Below are 18,407 nucleotides of genomic sequence, written 5' to 3'. Positions count from 1 at the left end.
TAATCTTGATTAAAATATTATTGTCGATTAAAACCAGGTTAACATAACAGTAATGCAAATATATCATATTTTCAATATAATTCACTTATCACTATCAGAGCATAACTCATTCTGCAAAAAATCAATATTAAAAAAGATACGTCACTATGTGAAAAGGACTAATGTCAATTTCGCCGTTTAAATGACAAATACGTCGCGCAAATACGCCAGTATGTGAAACAGTTGCGCAAATACGTCAGTATGTGAAAAGGACAAAACAGCAATTTTGCCGTGAAATGACAGAGTCGCGCAAATACGTTGCGCAAATACGTCAGTATGTGAAACGGCAAATTCTTCAAATTGCAGATACGATATACTGGGCTTGCGCAGTATAGGTGATCGGCAAATACGTCGTTATGTGATGCGGGCATTTCAAGGTTTTGTAAATGCGACATAATTAAATTAATTAATATCTTACTAATTAAGCCACTTTGAGACATGGTTTTTGGTGAATATATAGATTAGAACATAACAAACTAATATATCATTTTTCTCAAAAATGTTAAAAATGTCGAATACGTCAGTATGTGATACGGCCGACGATATATACTGAACCACTTGTCTTGAGTCACTGAAATTTCAGTGTAGTAATTGGATTCCTTGCCCCAATAATATACATAACTTTTGTTACCAGTGTATTATTATTTTTTGAGAAAAATGCAAAAATACTCACAAATTTACCACAGGGGTGTAGTACCCCCTTAAGGACAATTCATTTATTTAGGGTAAAATCTATACTTTTAGGGTAACATTCAAAATGTTAAGCTAAAATTCATAATTTTAAGGTGCAATTCATAATTCGTACAAAATGTAAAATCAATGATTGTCAAAATCCGCGTCTCGGAGAAGCCCCCATATTGATGCTCCCTCTATTAAAAATCTTCGGAGCCTCTGCCTCATGTATGCGTTTTTATGTGTATTACACTGCTCCATAGTCTTATAATTTCATTCTGGACTGGTGTACCAGAAGAGATACAAATTTGCTAAGCGAATTAATCTGCAAGAAATTGTTTGAACGTTTATGATCTGAGTTAGATGGTAAAATATGGAAAGATCAGCACAGTGGTCGAATTTCAAAATTCTCTGATCGGAGCGGAAAAGAGTCTCGCAGTATTTAGCTTGATCCTAGGAGGAAGAAAAGAGAGTTCTGAATCGCCAAGGAATCACAATGTTAATGCTGGAGGGTCAATATTAAATCATAGACTGTATACCACACGGTCATGGTGTTTGACCTCTGATCTCAATTCTATTACCATATAAGTGCAGAAATTGTACTATAATGAAGGACAGAGATAAAAAAAGACTAGATCGCGTCTGAAATTCTGACAACTAGACAAAAAATGCCGTACTGCGCGAGTCGGCAACCAATCACGACGCGCCTTTGCCCTGACGTCAGACGCGATTTAGTCTTTTTTATCTCTGTCTTTCATTATATTTTCATTCCTTGTATCGAGCTAAATAATTTGTCCTTTGCTTGAATCCCAGAATTTTGATATTTGACCTCGATAGAAAAGGTCATATTGACCTTTTGTCTATTTTAACCTTTAACTCATTAACCAATTATCCCAGAGACATGCGACCATTTACTGTTTTGTTCTTAAGTGAAATAGCTTCAGGTATTGCACAACTTAATATTTTACAGTTAACACTCTCAGTCCATTTGGTTACACAAGATTACACTGCCCAAACTAGCACACTAACCTCCAAAATCTGTGAAAGTAGAAGACTGCCCAGTTCAAATGTCCAGCTCCCTTCTCGAGTTTATTCAAAGTTAAATACGTCACTAACATGCCACTGAAACCATGATTATTAAAGATTATAAAATGCTTAAGATTTTCATTTTTTTATATAATAATTTCATTCTATTTTAATTACAAGTACGTACGTAGTCTATGGCATAGGTAATAGTCGTCCTCATTCAAATAAGGCATGGTAATACAATAAAACAGGTGATAGATATGAATGGTTGTGGAATCGATCTAGAGAGCTAGCTTAGAACTGTCCTCCAACATGGCTCCCATATCAATTGAAAATATGAATATAAAACCCACCCAAGTCCATACTGTGGCCAAATTGAGTTAAGCATGGGAAATTGTTGCTAAACATAGGCCTGTCATATGTATGAAAAAACAACTCAAATTCATCCTCTTTGTCTATTGAGCATGTGAAAAATAGCATGTATGAAAGAACCACCCAAGTCCATGATTTGAGTCTTGTAACACATTGATTAAAATCTAGTATGTATAAATGTCCGCTTGTAACACATTCATTGCTGGAGCGTGACTTTGGGTTTAATAAAGGAAAGTGTGTGGTTTATATTACATGGCAGAATGCTTATCAACATTATACATACCTGTGTGCTTTATTTTGTATTATCTTACAAGTGGTAATCTCATTCCAACATTGTTGTCTTTGTATATGATTCAAAAAACCACCCAAGTCCAGAATTTAAAATGAACCCCACGAAGTCCCTGAAATGCTAATCGTTATACTTAATACAGTTTAACCCACTCATTTGCAAGTAAAACTTACCATATTGACCAGGTAAATATAACTGAAGGAATTAAAATGATACAGGTTTTTCTCTCAAAATCACTTCCCATGGACTTGGGTGGGTTTTGTATTCATGTATTCAATTGTTATCCGTTTCGGTTGGTTTATTGCATATAGTCCGGCTGCCAAACGTAATTTTTACACAGAAGCTTGTTCTGGTGTCCATAATTTGTTTTTTGATGGATTTTACTTCTCAAGACCAAAAAAAAAAAAAAATATGTTTGTCGTAAGTTTGCTTGTCATAACGGTCCAGAAAATTTATACTTTTACTTATCTGTGACATACTCTTCTGGAGTTATAATCAAAAAGGTCAAAGGTCACGATTTAACCTCCAACCTTTGTCACCATGTTACCGGAACATCCTAGCTACGGCAAACTATTCTTTTTGGGGCGCCCGCTACGGAGGGGCCCCTTATTTGGCTTGACTTTGCAAAAGGCTTCTAATTTCGGTCTTGCTGGATTTACTTCGCAACTGTTTGCTTAAAGGTATGCCCAGCTTAGAAATAAAAACACAACTTGCTTGGTTTTGATTTTGATTTTATTACTGTTTACTGATATGCATTGAATGCAAGTAAAGTAGTTCTATATACAGCGGGAATAAACGCTTGAAATACGAAAATACTAAAAATGCCTTTCGATTTTCTAAAAACGCTTCAAGAGATGGCTCTATTACGATCGCAGAGTATGATCCAGGTGATGAGCGGCACGATTTGATGCGGCATTGATCCAAAAAAGCTGCTTTGTCGATCAAGGAGCCAGGAATTCCACCGATAAACATGGTGTCTTATTAAAAAAAAAAAAGGATGATGGTGTCTTATCCCTGGAAAATCTAGCGCGGTAGATGCAATTAACATTTGTTGTGTTATTTAAAACATTTAGGCCTACCTGTAAAAAATCCCGTGCGTATAGGCTTGTCATCTTTGTTTGAAAAACAAAATTAAACTTAAAAAAAACACCAAATACGCTGTGACTTGTGTGTCGCTTAAACATGATAAACAAGTTCAAATGGTCTTAAAACCTGATATCCGCGGCGACGTTCCGTTGAATCAATAACCAGATATGCATTATTGTCAGGTATTACAACCGACAGTTATCATATGTCCACTTGGAAAACAATCCTTAAGAATTAAATATGCAAAAAATATGAAATGGATACAGGTGTAGGAATGTGCACTAAGGGCCATCCGGTGGGAGCAAGGGTCATTGCAAGGGTGAGAGCATGATCTTTGGCATTCGGTGAGACCAAAATATGGGGTCATTGGGTGAGAGAGTAGATCCGTTTGGATCTAAATTATGGAGGGGGGGGAATTGGGTGAGAATATGACTTTTTAATGGGGTCTTTGTGTGAGAGCCTAAAGAAGCCTCGAAAATTGAATTTATAGTTCTAAATGACTTCAAATGGCTTTGTTATTTCAAAGCATGTGCTGGTAATGGGGTCTTTGGGTGACAGCGATGGTGAAAAAGGGGGGTCTTAACAGCTCTACATACGCGTCACCTTCAAAGTGGGAGTGCCCCCTCCCCCGGATTTTAGCACATCACATCAAAGCTCCCATTGGACGCCCCATTCCTTTTTAAAGGAATTTGTATTTCAAATTGTTCTTAGAAAACGAATAGACTGTCATAAAAAATTATCAGGTTTTTACCCCTGTGGAGGTCAAATGGTGACCTTTGACCTTTCTTCTTATAATTCCAGAAGGGAATGTCACAGATAGGTATAAGTATACTTTTTCTGGATCGTTATGACATGAGAAATAATGTGGTGACCTTTCCAACAGCATTTGAGCAGTTTAGAATTTTGACCACTGCATGAACTTCAACCATCATCTATCGGGAAAATTCGTACAAAATATAAATTTAAAATGTTTTACTAAAATAAAAACAAATAAAAAAAAAACATGGTTATTTTGTAAATTAATTACTTTAATATTTTAATGAAAAAAATTATTACAATAATAAATAAATTAATAATAATTACAGCAATTTCCGCGATATGTCAGAGGTCCCAAAACTGCTCTCAAAAACCGGAAGTTCCAATGCCGATTGGGCTTGTTGAATTCACAACATCCTAGGCTCTCTTGACCCAACATAATTATATCAAAAGTTTGATTGTAAACTTGTTTAAGGGGGTACTACACCCCTCGTTAAATTTGTGTCTATTTTTGCATTTTTCTCAAAAACTAATAACACAGTGGTAACAAAAGTTATGTATATTATAGGGGCAAAGAAGACAAGCGGTTCGTTATTTATGATAAGAAATGAGGTACCGCTAGGATGTACCTCATTTTCTATCATATATACTGAACCGCTTGTTTTGAGTCACTGAAATTTCAGTGTAGTAATTGGATTCCTTACCCCAATAATATACATAACTTTTGTTACCAGCGTGTTATTATTTTTGGAGAAAAATGCAAAAATGGTCACAAATGTACCACAGGGGTGTAGTACCCCCATAACGTGCTTTGTAACAAACAAAAAACCTCTTAAAACCCCGTAATTCTCTTTAACAAACAAACCTCAGAACGAAGAAGGAATCGACGGAGAGAGTAGCACTATCACTAACCAGAACTTGACCGCTGAATCGTTCGTAAACTGATGTCAGTGCGTGTGGGTTATCTGCGAACAGATTAGTCAACATAGTCAGTGAGTTATGGTTTTACTATTATTTTATCATTCATTTGATTTATTTCGTGGATTGTAAGTTAACATGTCCAATAACAAAATCGTCCCTCATCAAACACCATCAACTCCTCCTTTGTTCACCCTACCACCACCTGCACCAGCACCACTACCACTTATATCGTCGTCATCGTCATGGTCGTCCCCCGGAGGCAATATTTTTTTCCGTAGTTAACATTTGAATAGGAGAAACTTCTAACGCATAATGTACATGTATAGTGTTACATGTATTATAGGCTAGGTTCCACCACATTGCGATTAATTTCTTCTTACTTAACAAAAATAAATTAAATACCTTAGATTTAAAATTCTACCAAAGGATTGATCGGGGTTCGAACCAACAACCTATGTATGCATAGTCAGACGCTTTACCACTGTGCTACGAGTAGCTCTGCAAGAAATGCGTCTGTTTAACATACTTACTGATTACGGAATAAAGCGCAAACACACGATATACTATTACTAGTGAATACAGTATAATCTCCGATCAATATTAATAGGTATATAATTGCCTAAACAGGCTCCCTATTCAAATGTGAACTACGGTAAAATAATCCGCCCCCCGGAGGGGTGGGGGACTCCAATATGAAATGGATACTTCGCAGAAGGGGCATTCGGTGAGAGCAAAATGTAAAAAAATATGGGGTCATTGGATGAGAGCATGATTGTTGGCATTCGGTGAGAGCAAAATGTAAAAAATATGAGGTCATTGGGTGAGAACATGACCTTTTTAATGGAATTTTTGGTGAGAGCCGAAACAGCGCCACAGAAACCTCGAACATCGAATTTCTAGTTCTAAATTGCTTCAAATTTCTTTGTTGTTTTTAAAATAAGTAACAAAATCAGTGATAAATGAAAGTTGTGTTCGTAAAAAAATATGGAGTGTTTGGGTGACAGCGAAGCTAAAAGGGGGGGGGTTAACAGCGACCCTACATACGCGTCACCTCCAAAGTGGGAGTGCCCCTCCCCCCCGGGGGGTCGTCCTCGTCATCATCATTACAATCCCTTCAAACACAAAACGTTTTCGATATCATTCGCAAAATATAAAAGGTTGTCAGAAAACATTCAAATGTCGGGTTATATAAAGGGTATATTAAGGGTAAAACGTTTTCATAACATTAAAAAACATTTTTTGATAAGCTACTGCCCAGCAAACACAAAATGTTTTACAGAAAACGTTTAAATGTCGCACAGTGTCATCGGCCGATATCTTCATGGCAGAAATCGGTACGATGGTAGATCGAATCCACAGCCACTCATGGCCATTTTGTTCCGACCTGTTTAATAGCTTTGAGACGCATAATGGGCCGAGGGACATCCGACTAAGGCTATTGACAATAGCCTGGTGACTGACCTCTGTAGATGTCAGTGAGCATGGTACGTCATCGGACTGCCTCCACCAGGGGCCTACGCTGCGCTATAATACCGTGTATCTTCCGTGACCCGAGTGTTTACGAATGAGGGTAGCAACGTTCTTTGTCAATACGCAAGCTAACAACAATCATATTTTTTCAACACATATATTCAAGTGCAAACCTTAAAATCGGCTTCTTTAGAAACAAAAAATTACGGGAGATATTCATCATTTTCTACTCTGATAGAACTCCCGGTATCCAAAGATTTATCGTCTGAATATCAAATCGTGCATAGCAGTTACAGTACACGTGTATTGATCCCCGGTATTGATTTAGTTTCCTTGCCTGTACAAAATAATTATTTCCCAGGCGTCGTCGCTGTGTGTCGGGTTATATAAAGGGTATACAAACGTTTTAATAACAATCCAAAAACATTTTTGAAAACTTGATACAAAACATTCTAAACAGATTGTTATTTTGAGGTTGAAAAAATATTTTGCGAAAAATGTTTGCACAAAATATTTGCAGTAACGTTTTAAAAACGTTTTCATGATCTTTATATAACCCGACATTTAAATGTCATTAAAACGTTTTGTCTTAGCTGGGTGCAACTATTTTCACGCGTTATTTATATGTTGACAAAATATTTGGCAAAAAATAGTTTACAATAACATTTTGAACACATTTTAAAAATATTGTAGTGTGTTTTCATACAAAACGTTTTACAACGTTTTCATGACCTTTATATAACCCGACATTTTAATGTTATTAAAACGTTTTTACCTAAACCAAAAGCCAAAATATAACTTATTTAAAACGTTTTGTGTTTGCTGGGATAATACCCCGCCCTCCTCCTTCTTTTATATATCCTCTTCTAAATCTTCTCCTCCTCCTATTATATATCCTCCAATTATATCGCCTCCTCCTATTATATCTCCGTCACCTATTTTATCATACCACTAAGGTAAACATCAAAGAACACCGCTAACCTGATATATTTTCGTATCTAGTCAGTGAGTGCGTATTTTACGCTTTATATCTAGGCAAGGCCGATACGCGTGTACGGCGAGGTACGCGTATAAAGGCGAATCGCGTAAACCGGGCGCGTAAAATGCACGCAACCTGTAATACGCGGAACAGTCATCTATTTTTTTAAAAATATTTTTCCTATTTGGCAGGAATTAAAATGTTTAAAAACGTAATTATTTCAATATTTAGAATGACTTTGTGGTATGATAAATTCGTTATTAGGTTCAGCTCAGTGTCATACTGGGTTCAGCCTTCGGCTTCACCCAGTATGACACTTCGCGCACGATAATTTCCCGTACCATACCACCTAAAGCTAATAATATCTCCTTTTCCTATTATATCTCCTCCTTCTCCACCTATTATACCGCGCCAAGAAAGTATCCTTACACTTGGAAAAATAATCACAATTTCAGAACTGAACCATATTGGGGTAAATTTGTTTTTGTAATAGATGCACTATATAATCCTGCACATTCCGACACCACATTGAATCCAATGTAACCTCAAGAAGTAAAGTTACAAGCAAATGAATAGACGAATGTTCAGTTTTAAAAGTGACAAATTAGCCTATACAAGGCGCAAAATTATTCCAACAAGCGCAACAACATGAACAAAGAGACTACACAGTTTCTTCAATGAAACTTTATTTAAAGCAGTATTTATTTAAGTTTTTACTTCTCTGTACTTTTCATAACTTTTATTTGTCAGCTCTTTTGTTTCAGTTTTCTTTTGTTCACACACACAAATTAGCCATTTACCACTCTCAAACCAAATGTCTAGTCCGTGGATTTTTGAATAGGCCAGCATGTCACTTTTGAAACTGGACCTTCGTTTAATCAAATGCTTGTAACTTTGCTTCTTGAAGTCACATTGGAGTCAATGAGGTGTCAAAATGTGCCGTATTAGATAGTGCATCTATTAAAAAAATAAATTTACCCCAATATGGTTCAGTTTTGAAATTGTAATTATTTTTCCAAGTGTAGGGATACTATCTTGGAGCAGTATATATCTTCTCCTATATCTCCTCCTCCTATTATACCTCCTCAGATACGTACCCATAAACAATGTATCTATGACATTTGAGTCATACAGGGTGTATCAAAATGATTGGTACCGAAGACTTTTCATTTTTTGCCGAATTTTTTTACTATTTTTTATGGCAGTTTGGGGTTAATTGTTTAAATATTTGTAATTATAGTAGTTTTATCTTCTGTAAGATTTTTGGATCATAAAGATAGCACATTCTATTCAGAAGTTACATGATTCTAAAGGAAAGTAGGTATTTTCACACTTTTCGTCGCAACGCTGGATCTGGAGCGCACCATTTTCAAAGCTCTATTTTACTGCAAATACCTTGTGAGGATGATATGTTGAAAATCATGGAAATGTTTAATATTTTCCTTGCCTATTTCTTCATTCATATTATATATAAATGTTCTAATCAATATTTATTGCTTGAGAGTAATATTATTGACTTGAATAATTTAGGTGGGGTGAAAGAAGTTTGTGTATCAACACCATCCAGTGCGGTCGGTAATTTAAATTGTATTATTGAGATTACTAAGTAGATGGTGTGGCAGAATGGCTATAGACTGTAGACAGTGTAGGTTAGTTTAGACCTGGTAAAAGTTATTGGAATGGCTCCACCGTATTCCACACTTCAGTGTGCATTCATAGTTAAGAATTACTGGTAGACACGAAGCTATGGAGAAGTGCAGAAAAAATTTAGGAGACAGTTTCTAAGAGCAAGGCGTATCCCATGCAAACATGCTATACACTTGCAATGATTCAAAATTTGATATGGGCAGTTACAGAATGGACCCATCCCAGATGTTAAGTTTTTTCAAGATAGGGCTTCACCTCACACTGCCAGCGTCGTAAGGCAGGGACTTCAAGAACTGTCTTTCTAAAAGAATGTGTAAAGCAATTTTATGTTATGTACACTGAGGCGAGATATTGAAGAGAATGTATGCAATAAATGGTTCAAGCAGTGAACCTATTCATCTTGTGTTGTGTAAGTCAAACCATAATTACGTCGATCTTCGTTTTAATGCTCCCAGATGCATCAACCTATCAACTTCAGATTAATAGATCAACAAGTTAACATATGCCCCTTTCTATTTATACTACAAAAACTATATTAATTAGCCATTTTATATTTTTGATATATTTTTGAAAATGTCACATAGCCCGGTACCAATCATTTTGATACACCCTGTATGATCACATATTTTTGGCACCAGGGGACCCCCAAAATGCCAAAATCACACTTGCGGTTGAATAAATGACCAACTTTGGGTGCTCATAACTTTAAAAAGAAAGCAGATATCTGAAATTTAGAGCCAGATCTGTTTAGAACAAAAAGTTATGAGCCACCAAAGTTGGTAAAAATCACCAATGACACTCGCGAGCAAAGAGCTTTTAAATAGAAATAGAGTCGCAATAGATTATATAATCTTTTGTTCGTTTGATGCTGATTAGAAGTTGCGACAGGCTATTCATAAAAGTGGTACCATTGTTTCGAATAAAGGGTTCCGCCATTAAATTGGTCACTGATCCGGCATCATATTAACGCTCTACACAACAGGCGAGTATCAATAAGTGACCACACTACAGTCATGTGTAAGGGCAGTCATGTGTAAAGTGGTACCATTGTATTCACGTATCCCAAATGTGTGCTTGTGTGGGTCTGGAGTCTATAAGGAGGCTTTAGCTGTCGATGCAATCATCTTTACCACCCACCTGACGTTACGCGTTTCATTTAAATAAATTGAATGCTCTTGCTGACCGATTACACATTAGAATGTATGAAGGCTGCCATGTCCAGTCCATATATCTATATTACACTATAATGGTAATCGCTATACGTATACATGTAAGTATAAGTATAGGCCTATAAAGGTTGTTTTTAAGAAATTTCCATTTAATTTTATTTTAACAAGGAGATTGGTACAGAAATAGTGGCGTACACAAAGAGGGGAGGGGGTTGGGGAGGGGCAGATTCACCTCTGTGAGAAGTCTTGGGAGGGAGAGGGAGGAAGAGGGAGGAAGAGGGGAAGAGGGGATATGGAGAATGAGAGAGGGCTGGAGGAAGGAGAAATAAAAAGTAGATAAATAGAAATATAAGGAAAATGATGGGAATGAGAGAGGGAGGGTGAGAGGGGACAATGAGAGCGAGGGAGTGATAAAGTGTAGGCCTAGGAAAGAATAAGTACAGAGAAGGGAAAAGAAAGGAATGATGAATACATTTAATAATAATTATTAGGCCTATATAATAACTAAACACATAACAGCACTGGGCAGCCATTCGATGATATCAATGCCTTTATTCGTTACGTAATTAAAATGCCCAGTCAGATGTATTTCACACCTACCAAACACAACGCACCCAATTTCGCAAACTGGGCGTTGAATGTACACTCTCATGAATATTGATTGGCAACATTTTCCAATATGTCAGCGCTCTAATCGGAAACAATAGAACAATAGACCCTGCAGGGCGTTGCTCGCGAGTGCCAAAAAAAGGGGGGTCCGAGCCAAACTTCAAAGGGCCATTTCTCGAAAACGACATGGCCTATGAAGCCAAATTTTTGTATGGGTTCATTGTGGCCACAAAAGATTATTCTGATGGAATTTTATCAAAATCTGAGAGGGTTACCTGGGAACTTTTCAGAAAATTGGTTGATTTGACATGGACTGACCCTATTATATCTCCTCCTCCTCCTCCCTCCTCATTTATTACCTACCAGTAAAATTTGGAATATTCTGGTGTGTATGTAACAGTATAACCCAAAACATGCTGAGCACACGGATCCCATTCAGAGCTGCTAATCGACTGTATGGCCCAGACTTTGGAATCGCCAAAATTTTCCTTCCATTTGTTATGGCACAGAAGCACAACAATGTTTTTACAATCACTCCGTCTGTTGAGAAAATTTCAAATCATATATATCATATCAATATTATAATTTTCAACAAAGCACAAATACACTTCATTTAACGGTAACACGAAATTTATACTGTTTTTGGGGCACCCGCTACGGCGGGGCCCCTATATTGGCTTGGCTTTGCAATTTGCTTCAAATTTCGGCTTTCTAGATTTACTTTGCATCTGTTTTGTTTAAAAGTATGTGTTTAGAGTAAATAACACAACTAACTTGGTTTTGATTTTGATTTTGTTACTGTTTACTAATATGCATTGAATGCAGGTAAAGTAGTTCTATATACAGCAGAAATTAACGCTTGAAATACAAAATTAATAAAATGCCTTTTAAGTCTTCTAAAAACGCTTTTCATGAGATGGCGCTATTACGAAAACAGAGTACGGTCCAGGTGAAGAGCGCGCACTTGTATGGCACGTATTTTGTCCAATAAAAGAGAGAGAAGAGAGAGACATATCCAGAATTGAAGTGTTATGTTATGCATCTTCATGTGCAGATGAATATTATGAATAGGCTATATACATTTTGTATTTGAATAAAGGCAAGAACATGCAAATATCAACAACACATACCCAATTTTCTAGTGTCATATGACACTATTAAATTTCCAAACGGCCCACCAAAAATATCGCCCCCCCCCTCGGCCCGCTACAAAAGCCAAAATCGCGAGGAGTGTTAAAACCCAATGACCAGTCCACCGAGCGGGTTAAACCCAGTGAACACTCCACCCGAGCGGTCTCTGAGTCTGGCAGTTATCCCTAGGTTAGAAGTTCTCTGGATATAATGCGGGGTTTTTGGGAAATTGTCACGGACGGTCAAAAGGACCTATGTAGGTCTACTTTAAGGGCTGCTGATATGTGGCTGAACACCCGGTTGAAACGAAATACAAGATTCATCTTAAGGGCGTCGGCTCTGGAGAGCCAACGGCGACCATTCAGCAAATCCGTTAATGCAGAAGGACCCGGCCACCCACTGCATTTACTTTTGGCCAAGATAGTTTATATGAAAGGTCGTAATCAATGTAGAAACCCGTCATCCAATGGTGGGACCCGCAGGCCAGACGATGCGTCAATGGCTACTGGGGAAGAGGAGCATGTTGTTCCGACTAGGCACAGCTGTAATGACGCAGAGTGTACTGCCGACAACCCTGAGCATGAAAGGAGCAGCATGAAACTGAGAAAACATCAAGTCATAGGAACATGGAATGTTCAAGGTATGACTGCTGGGAAGCTAGAGATCGTTACAAAAAGAATGGGAGAGCAACACATTTGTGTACTGGGCATCTCAGAAACATGGTGGCTCAACCAAGGACGTTTTACTACAGACAATGGATACACAGTGATATATTCAGGCAAAGATGAAGGAAAGCGGGAGTTCGGAATTGGTTTCATCTTGGACAGGAATACAGCTAGATCCTTCCTGGGCTTCAACCCAATCAGCGACAGAATCATCTCTCTCAGACTGCATGGTCACCCTTTCAACATCTCAATTGTCCAGGTTTATGCACCAACATCCACTGCATCTGATGAAGCGATGGAAAACTTCTATGCTTATCATCTTGGGAGACTGGAACGCAAAAGTTGGCAAGTCTGACATCAAGTCGAGGTCAATTGGAAAGTTTGGATTGGGAGAAAGAAACGATCGTGGAGACAGTTTGGAAGAGTTTTGTCAGACAAACGACCTGATTGTTGGAAACACCTTTCAGCAGCATCCCCACAGACTGTGGACTTGGAGGAGCCCTGGCGGAAATGTGAAAAATCAGATTGATTATATTCTGCTTAAGAGAAGATGGCGCTCTTCATTGTTCAGTGTACGAACTAGACCAGGTGCAGACTGTGGCAGTGACCACCAGCTACTTGTCGCACGTATGAAGCTGAAACTCAAAGCAAAGGAGCGAGTGACACCACCAGTGAGATTTGATGTGGATAAAATCCCAGAGCAATACACAGTTAGTGTGGGGAACCGATTTGAGGCGCTCCTTCGAACGGATGAGGAAGAACTCTCTCCGAATGAATTGTGGGAAGAAATGAAGAAAGCAGTGCTAAGTGCAGCAGAGGAAAACATCACAAAGAAGAAGAAAAAGAAGCAGCCCTGGATATCTAAGAAGACAATAGAGCTTGCTGATAAGAGACAGGAAGCCAGGAAAAGAGGAGATATGTCAGAATGGAGGAAACAACACAGAGAAGTAACAAAAGCAGTCAGAGCTGATCAACGAGACTTTGTTGAGAGGAAATGTGAGGATATGGAAAAAGCAGGAAATGACTCCAAGAAGGTGTTTGCTTTGGTAAAGGAGCTGACTCAAAAAAACTTCAGCAAGATCTGATGTCATAAATCGTCGGCTGTATTCCATAGTGGCGTAAAGTGATTTTTGGTCATGTTTTTAATGATGTTCTCTTTCATTTTTTCTAAGTCTCATCAGTCATAATTAGCTAATTAATTAGTAATTAATTAATTAAATGTGGCGTATAGCTACAAAGTGACATTTTGTATTCCATAGTGGCGTATCGACCATACGCCACTTTGTATACACATTTTATAATTAAGAAATATCGGCAAAATGAAAAACATTGTATGTCATAGTGGCGTACACGTATCGGACCTATACGCCACTATGGAATACAAACGACGAAAAGTAACGCCATAGGGATTACACGGCGACCGAGGTGGCGTAAGGTTAACGTTAGGTTAGGGTATTGCGTTTTGTTTGTTTTCCATAGTGACGTATAGTTTTGTGCTTTTTATTTTCAGTTTGTCAGCAATAGTATGTATTTATTTCTTTTGAAAAAACAATAAAATCTATTTAGTTTACTACAGAAATTTCACATCATTTACAAAATATAATGAATGTCTGATTTACACAACTCGATTGTAAATTGGCATTTCTTCAAACCCGATTTTCTCGAAAAGTTGTTTATTCGCGGCGCCCCACTATACGCCACTATGGAATACAGACGACGAAATGATAGAAATTGCACCACGCTTACAGAGAGCGAAGACATCAAGACCCGTTGGGCAGAATACTGCATTGAGCTTTATGAACAGAAGGCAGAGGAGGAACCCACTATCAATGATTCAGGTGAAATTGACCCTGAACCACCACCCCTACTGGATGAAGTTCGTAAATCAATGAAAGAGATGAAAAAATGGCAAATCACCAGGCTGTGATGAGATTCCAAGTGATTTGGGCATTCCAAAAGGCATTTGGTGAGCAAGGTGTGATCATCATGTGGAAGCTATGTGACAAAATCTGGAGGGATGCGGAATGGCCTAAGGACTGGAAGAGAGCAGTTTTTATCCCAATACCAAAGAAAGTAAATATAAAAAAGTGTTCAAACCACCGAACCATTAGCCTAATCAGCCACGCCAGCAAGATTCTTCTCAAGATCATCAACAACAGAATGAGACAGAGGCTCAAGACTGAGATAGCAGATGAACAGGCTGGGTTTAGAGCAGGAAAAGGCACCAGGGATCAAATTGTCAACATGCGAAATATCATTGAAAATGCTGAGGACATTCCATTCCACTCTACCTTTGTTGCATCGATTACAGCAAGGCTTTTGACTGTGTCAACCATCAAGACCTATGGAACATCATGGGGGATATGGGATTCCCCGGTCATGTGGTGAAGCTCATCAGTACGCTATACCAGGATCAGGAATTTTCAGTTAGGACGAGCAGAGATGACTCGGAGTGGTTCCAAATTGGCAGAGGTGTGAGACAAGGTGCATTTTGTCTCCGCAGCTCTTCAACATCTATGCTGAGAGCATCATGAGAGATGTTTTGGAAAACTTTGGAGGAGGTGTTACCATAGGTGGTCAACGGATCACAAATCTCAGATATGCAGACGATACAACCCTGGTTTGCAGTAGGAAAGAGGAATTGATGGATCTATTGAAAGCAATAAAATCGGCAAGTGAACAGAGGGGACTGATCTTGAACACAAAGAAGACGAAAGTCATGATTGTAGACGCAGGACGAAATGATACAGATGCAAACCTTTCCTTAGAGGGTGATTTCACTGAAGAGGTGGAAAGCTTTCTGGGTTCCATCATTAACACCAAAAGTGACTGCACCCAGGAGATAAAACGAAGATTGGCAATAGCTCGAGGTATAGTCTCAAACCTGACCAAACTGTGGAAAAGTAAAATTCCTCCATCCCTCAAGGTTCGTTTGCTAAAATCAACAGCATTTGCTGTGGCATCATATGGATCTGAATCCTGGACAATGGAAGAGACTGGATTCTTTTGAGCTGTGGTGCTATCGCCGAATCCTGAGGATTCCATGGACTGCGAGGAAAACAAATGAGTGGGTTCTCCAAGAGCTTGGAGTTCAGAAGACCTTGCGGGCAGATATCATTTCTAGAAAGTTATCATACGTTGGCCACATCACCAGACATCACTGCCTTCAGAAAACAATTGTCCAAGGAATGGTTGAGGGCAAACGAGAGGCAGACCTGCAGCGAGCTGGCTTGACGACATCAAAATTATCACAGGCCTGAGCATCACTGAGGCTACCGGGGCTGCCGCTGACCGCATTCGATGGCATACTCTCATACGAACCACACCTGCATATGTGCATGCAATGTGACCTTAGATAGAGATATGGGAAACACTAGTTGTATAATATTATTATTGGGAACATGTGCAGCCTTTTCATTTTTAACTAAACCTTTCACAGTATCCCTCATATTGTCCGACTCGGTACGATTTCTACTGTCGAGTGATTGCGTTGCGCTCTGATTGAGTATGCCATCAACATCTATGTCGTCGTCATCGGTTGAAAAAATTGTTTTTCGTAGATACCTGAAAACGCTGATACCAGTGCCGCCAACATTGAGTAAACCCAGAATAGAGCAAATGCATCTACAAAGAACAATGAAAAAAGCAAATGACACGATTCATTATCTGATTATGGTGAACTTCTTTACAGTGAAAAGGTGTGTAGAAAATATGTCATTATAGGTAGTTGATGACACGAAGGTCACTCTGACATGTGTTTTCTAGCTTTTGATATGCAATGCTCACTGTAAAACAAGCACGGTACAATAATTCTGGAGAAAAAAAGAGAACTTGGCTTCGCCTCGTTGTTTTGCTTAAAACAATTATGTCGCCCGTGTAATATGAGACGATAGATACACGACATCGGCTAAAAACAATAACTTTATTCTCTAAATAGTTCGTATATTATAGTAATAGGCACATGGAGTATTATCGCACCAAAGAAAAATGGTGGTGGGGAACTCAACATAGTACCAAAAAGAAAAGAGTGCTGCTTCAACGTAACAAACGATAGAATTGAGAAGTTGCGATTTCCAAAACGTGCGTATCGTACGCCCGTAGATCTATTCAAAATCCCGTCACATCAGAGTGATTTTGAATAGATGCACGAGCGTATGATACGTGCATTTGGAAATCGCAACCTCTCTAACATGTGCATAATGTGGATATGTCCGCCACCCCAAGCAACCCCAAGTGAGTAGGATAAGGGTTAATTAGGGGGTTCGGTTTAATGTTATGAAATTATGGTTTGGTTTGGTTTTTCCGAATGATGAATAATTGGTACCTCGGCATCACTGAACTTATAGGTATCCATTCAGCATGTTCAGAAAGCCATACATGATTTCGGCACTTCGTTACTGTGGAACAGGCTTCCTAAGCCTTTTCTATCCCCCGCCATAAGTAGCCATTTCCCTCCCGTTTGTGTTTTTGTTTTGTTGTTGTTGGGTTTTTTTTCAAATCATTTTACAGGCAAATGTACGAAACAGAATTGGTGTGTGTGCATGCTCAACATTAAATGAACGTTACATGGTATTATAGAAGAATACCAAAAGTGTTACTTACAATGCGGCAATAGCAGCGGCTGAATATTCTGGATCTGTGATACAAATGGTATTGGGATTGTATCTGGGAATGTCAAGAACATCCGTTCCTAATACACCTTGAAAGCAAATAAGTAAATAAAAGTAAATAACTATCTTATGACAACTTCATTGAAATTAAGAGGACTGACTTACAGTTCAGGAAGGGTGTACAAAGTAGCGTTTAGGCAGCGAAAAACAATCAGCCGTTTTGGGGTCTTTTAAGACAAAAACTTTTAAGTTACAACTTATTGATTTTGACAGAAAATTTGAAGAAAAAAATCAGAACATTTTCAAAATATTTGCCAAATTTTCAAGCTTTCGGTGAAATTTTAGGGTCGTTTTAGCGACCAGTTTCTCTAATAGTAATTATTATTTTCTTTATTCATTCATTTCATTTCCTTTCTCTGCACTTATTCTTTCTTATGTCTATACTTTAGAGGCCTATCACTCCTTCGCTCCCCTTCTCCCTCTCTCCCCCTCTTCCTTTCTTTTTCTTTTTGTCTTCCTTTTTTGTCTCCCCTTCAATTTCGATAGCCCGTCCGCTTCTCCTCTTTTTTCCCTTCGACCCCTGCTTCACTCCCTCACTTACCCCTGGCTTTTAAAATGGATATTCGTGGCATTAAGAAACCCATTTGACTTTACTAAATAGGCCCATAACAACATTATACTGCGAAATAGTTAATTAATAGAAAGTAACACGGATAGACACGGGCTTATATACCTGTGGCAGGCACGCCGTGTTGTTACGGGTTATCGCTCAGCACTCTATTCAATTTATTTCAATGAGGCGCCTAAATTAAAGTGAGCGGTAAATAGCTGCACATTGACGGTAAAGTGTGCTTTTGTGTGCTGGCGAAGACTCAATCACATCCGTGGGCTGTATGAGAACAAAAGGTACCTCTCGCTCAAGTGGGCGTTTCACATGAGTTTCTTTTGATCACTTATTGACAGTAC

General features: G+C 38.4%; 1 protein-coding gene across 1 annotated transcript in view; it reads right to left on the bottom strand.

The window, feature by feature from the left end:
* LOC140145753 (nose resistant to fluoxetine protein 6-like) overlaps positions 1 to 18,407 on the bottom strand; it is a 70,576-nt gene that overhangs the window by 16,750 nt on the left and 35,419 nt on the right. The window contains exons 4-8 of the mRNA XM_072167430.1: positions 17,434 to 17,530; positions 16,262 to 16,455; positions 11,399 to 11,575; positions 5,106 to 5,205; positions 1,741 to 1,833 (exon numbers count right to left, since the gene is read on the bottom strand). Coding sequence (XP_072023531.1) covers positions 1,741 to 1,833; positions 5,106 to 5,205; positions 11,399 to 11,575; positions 16,262 to 16,455; positions 17,434 to 17,530 — 661 coding nt within the window. The remainder of the gene's footprint in view (positions 1 to 1,740; positions 1,834 to 5,105; positions 5,206 to 11,398; positions 11,576 to 16,261; positions 16,456 to 17,433; positions 17,531 to 18,407) is intronic.

The sequence above is a fragment of the Amphiura filiformis genome, unplaced genomic scaffold, assembly GCF_039555335.1.
Source record: "Amphiura filiformis unplaced genomic scaffold, Afil_fr2py scaffold_597, whole genome shotgun sequence".
Lineage (NCBI taxonomy): Eukaryota > Metazoa > Echinodermata > Ophiuroidea > Amphilepidida > Amphiuridae > Amphiura > Amphiura filiformis.
This window is presented reverse-complemented; position numbering and strand designations above follow the sequence as displayed.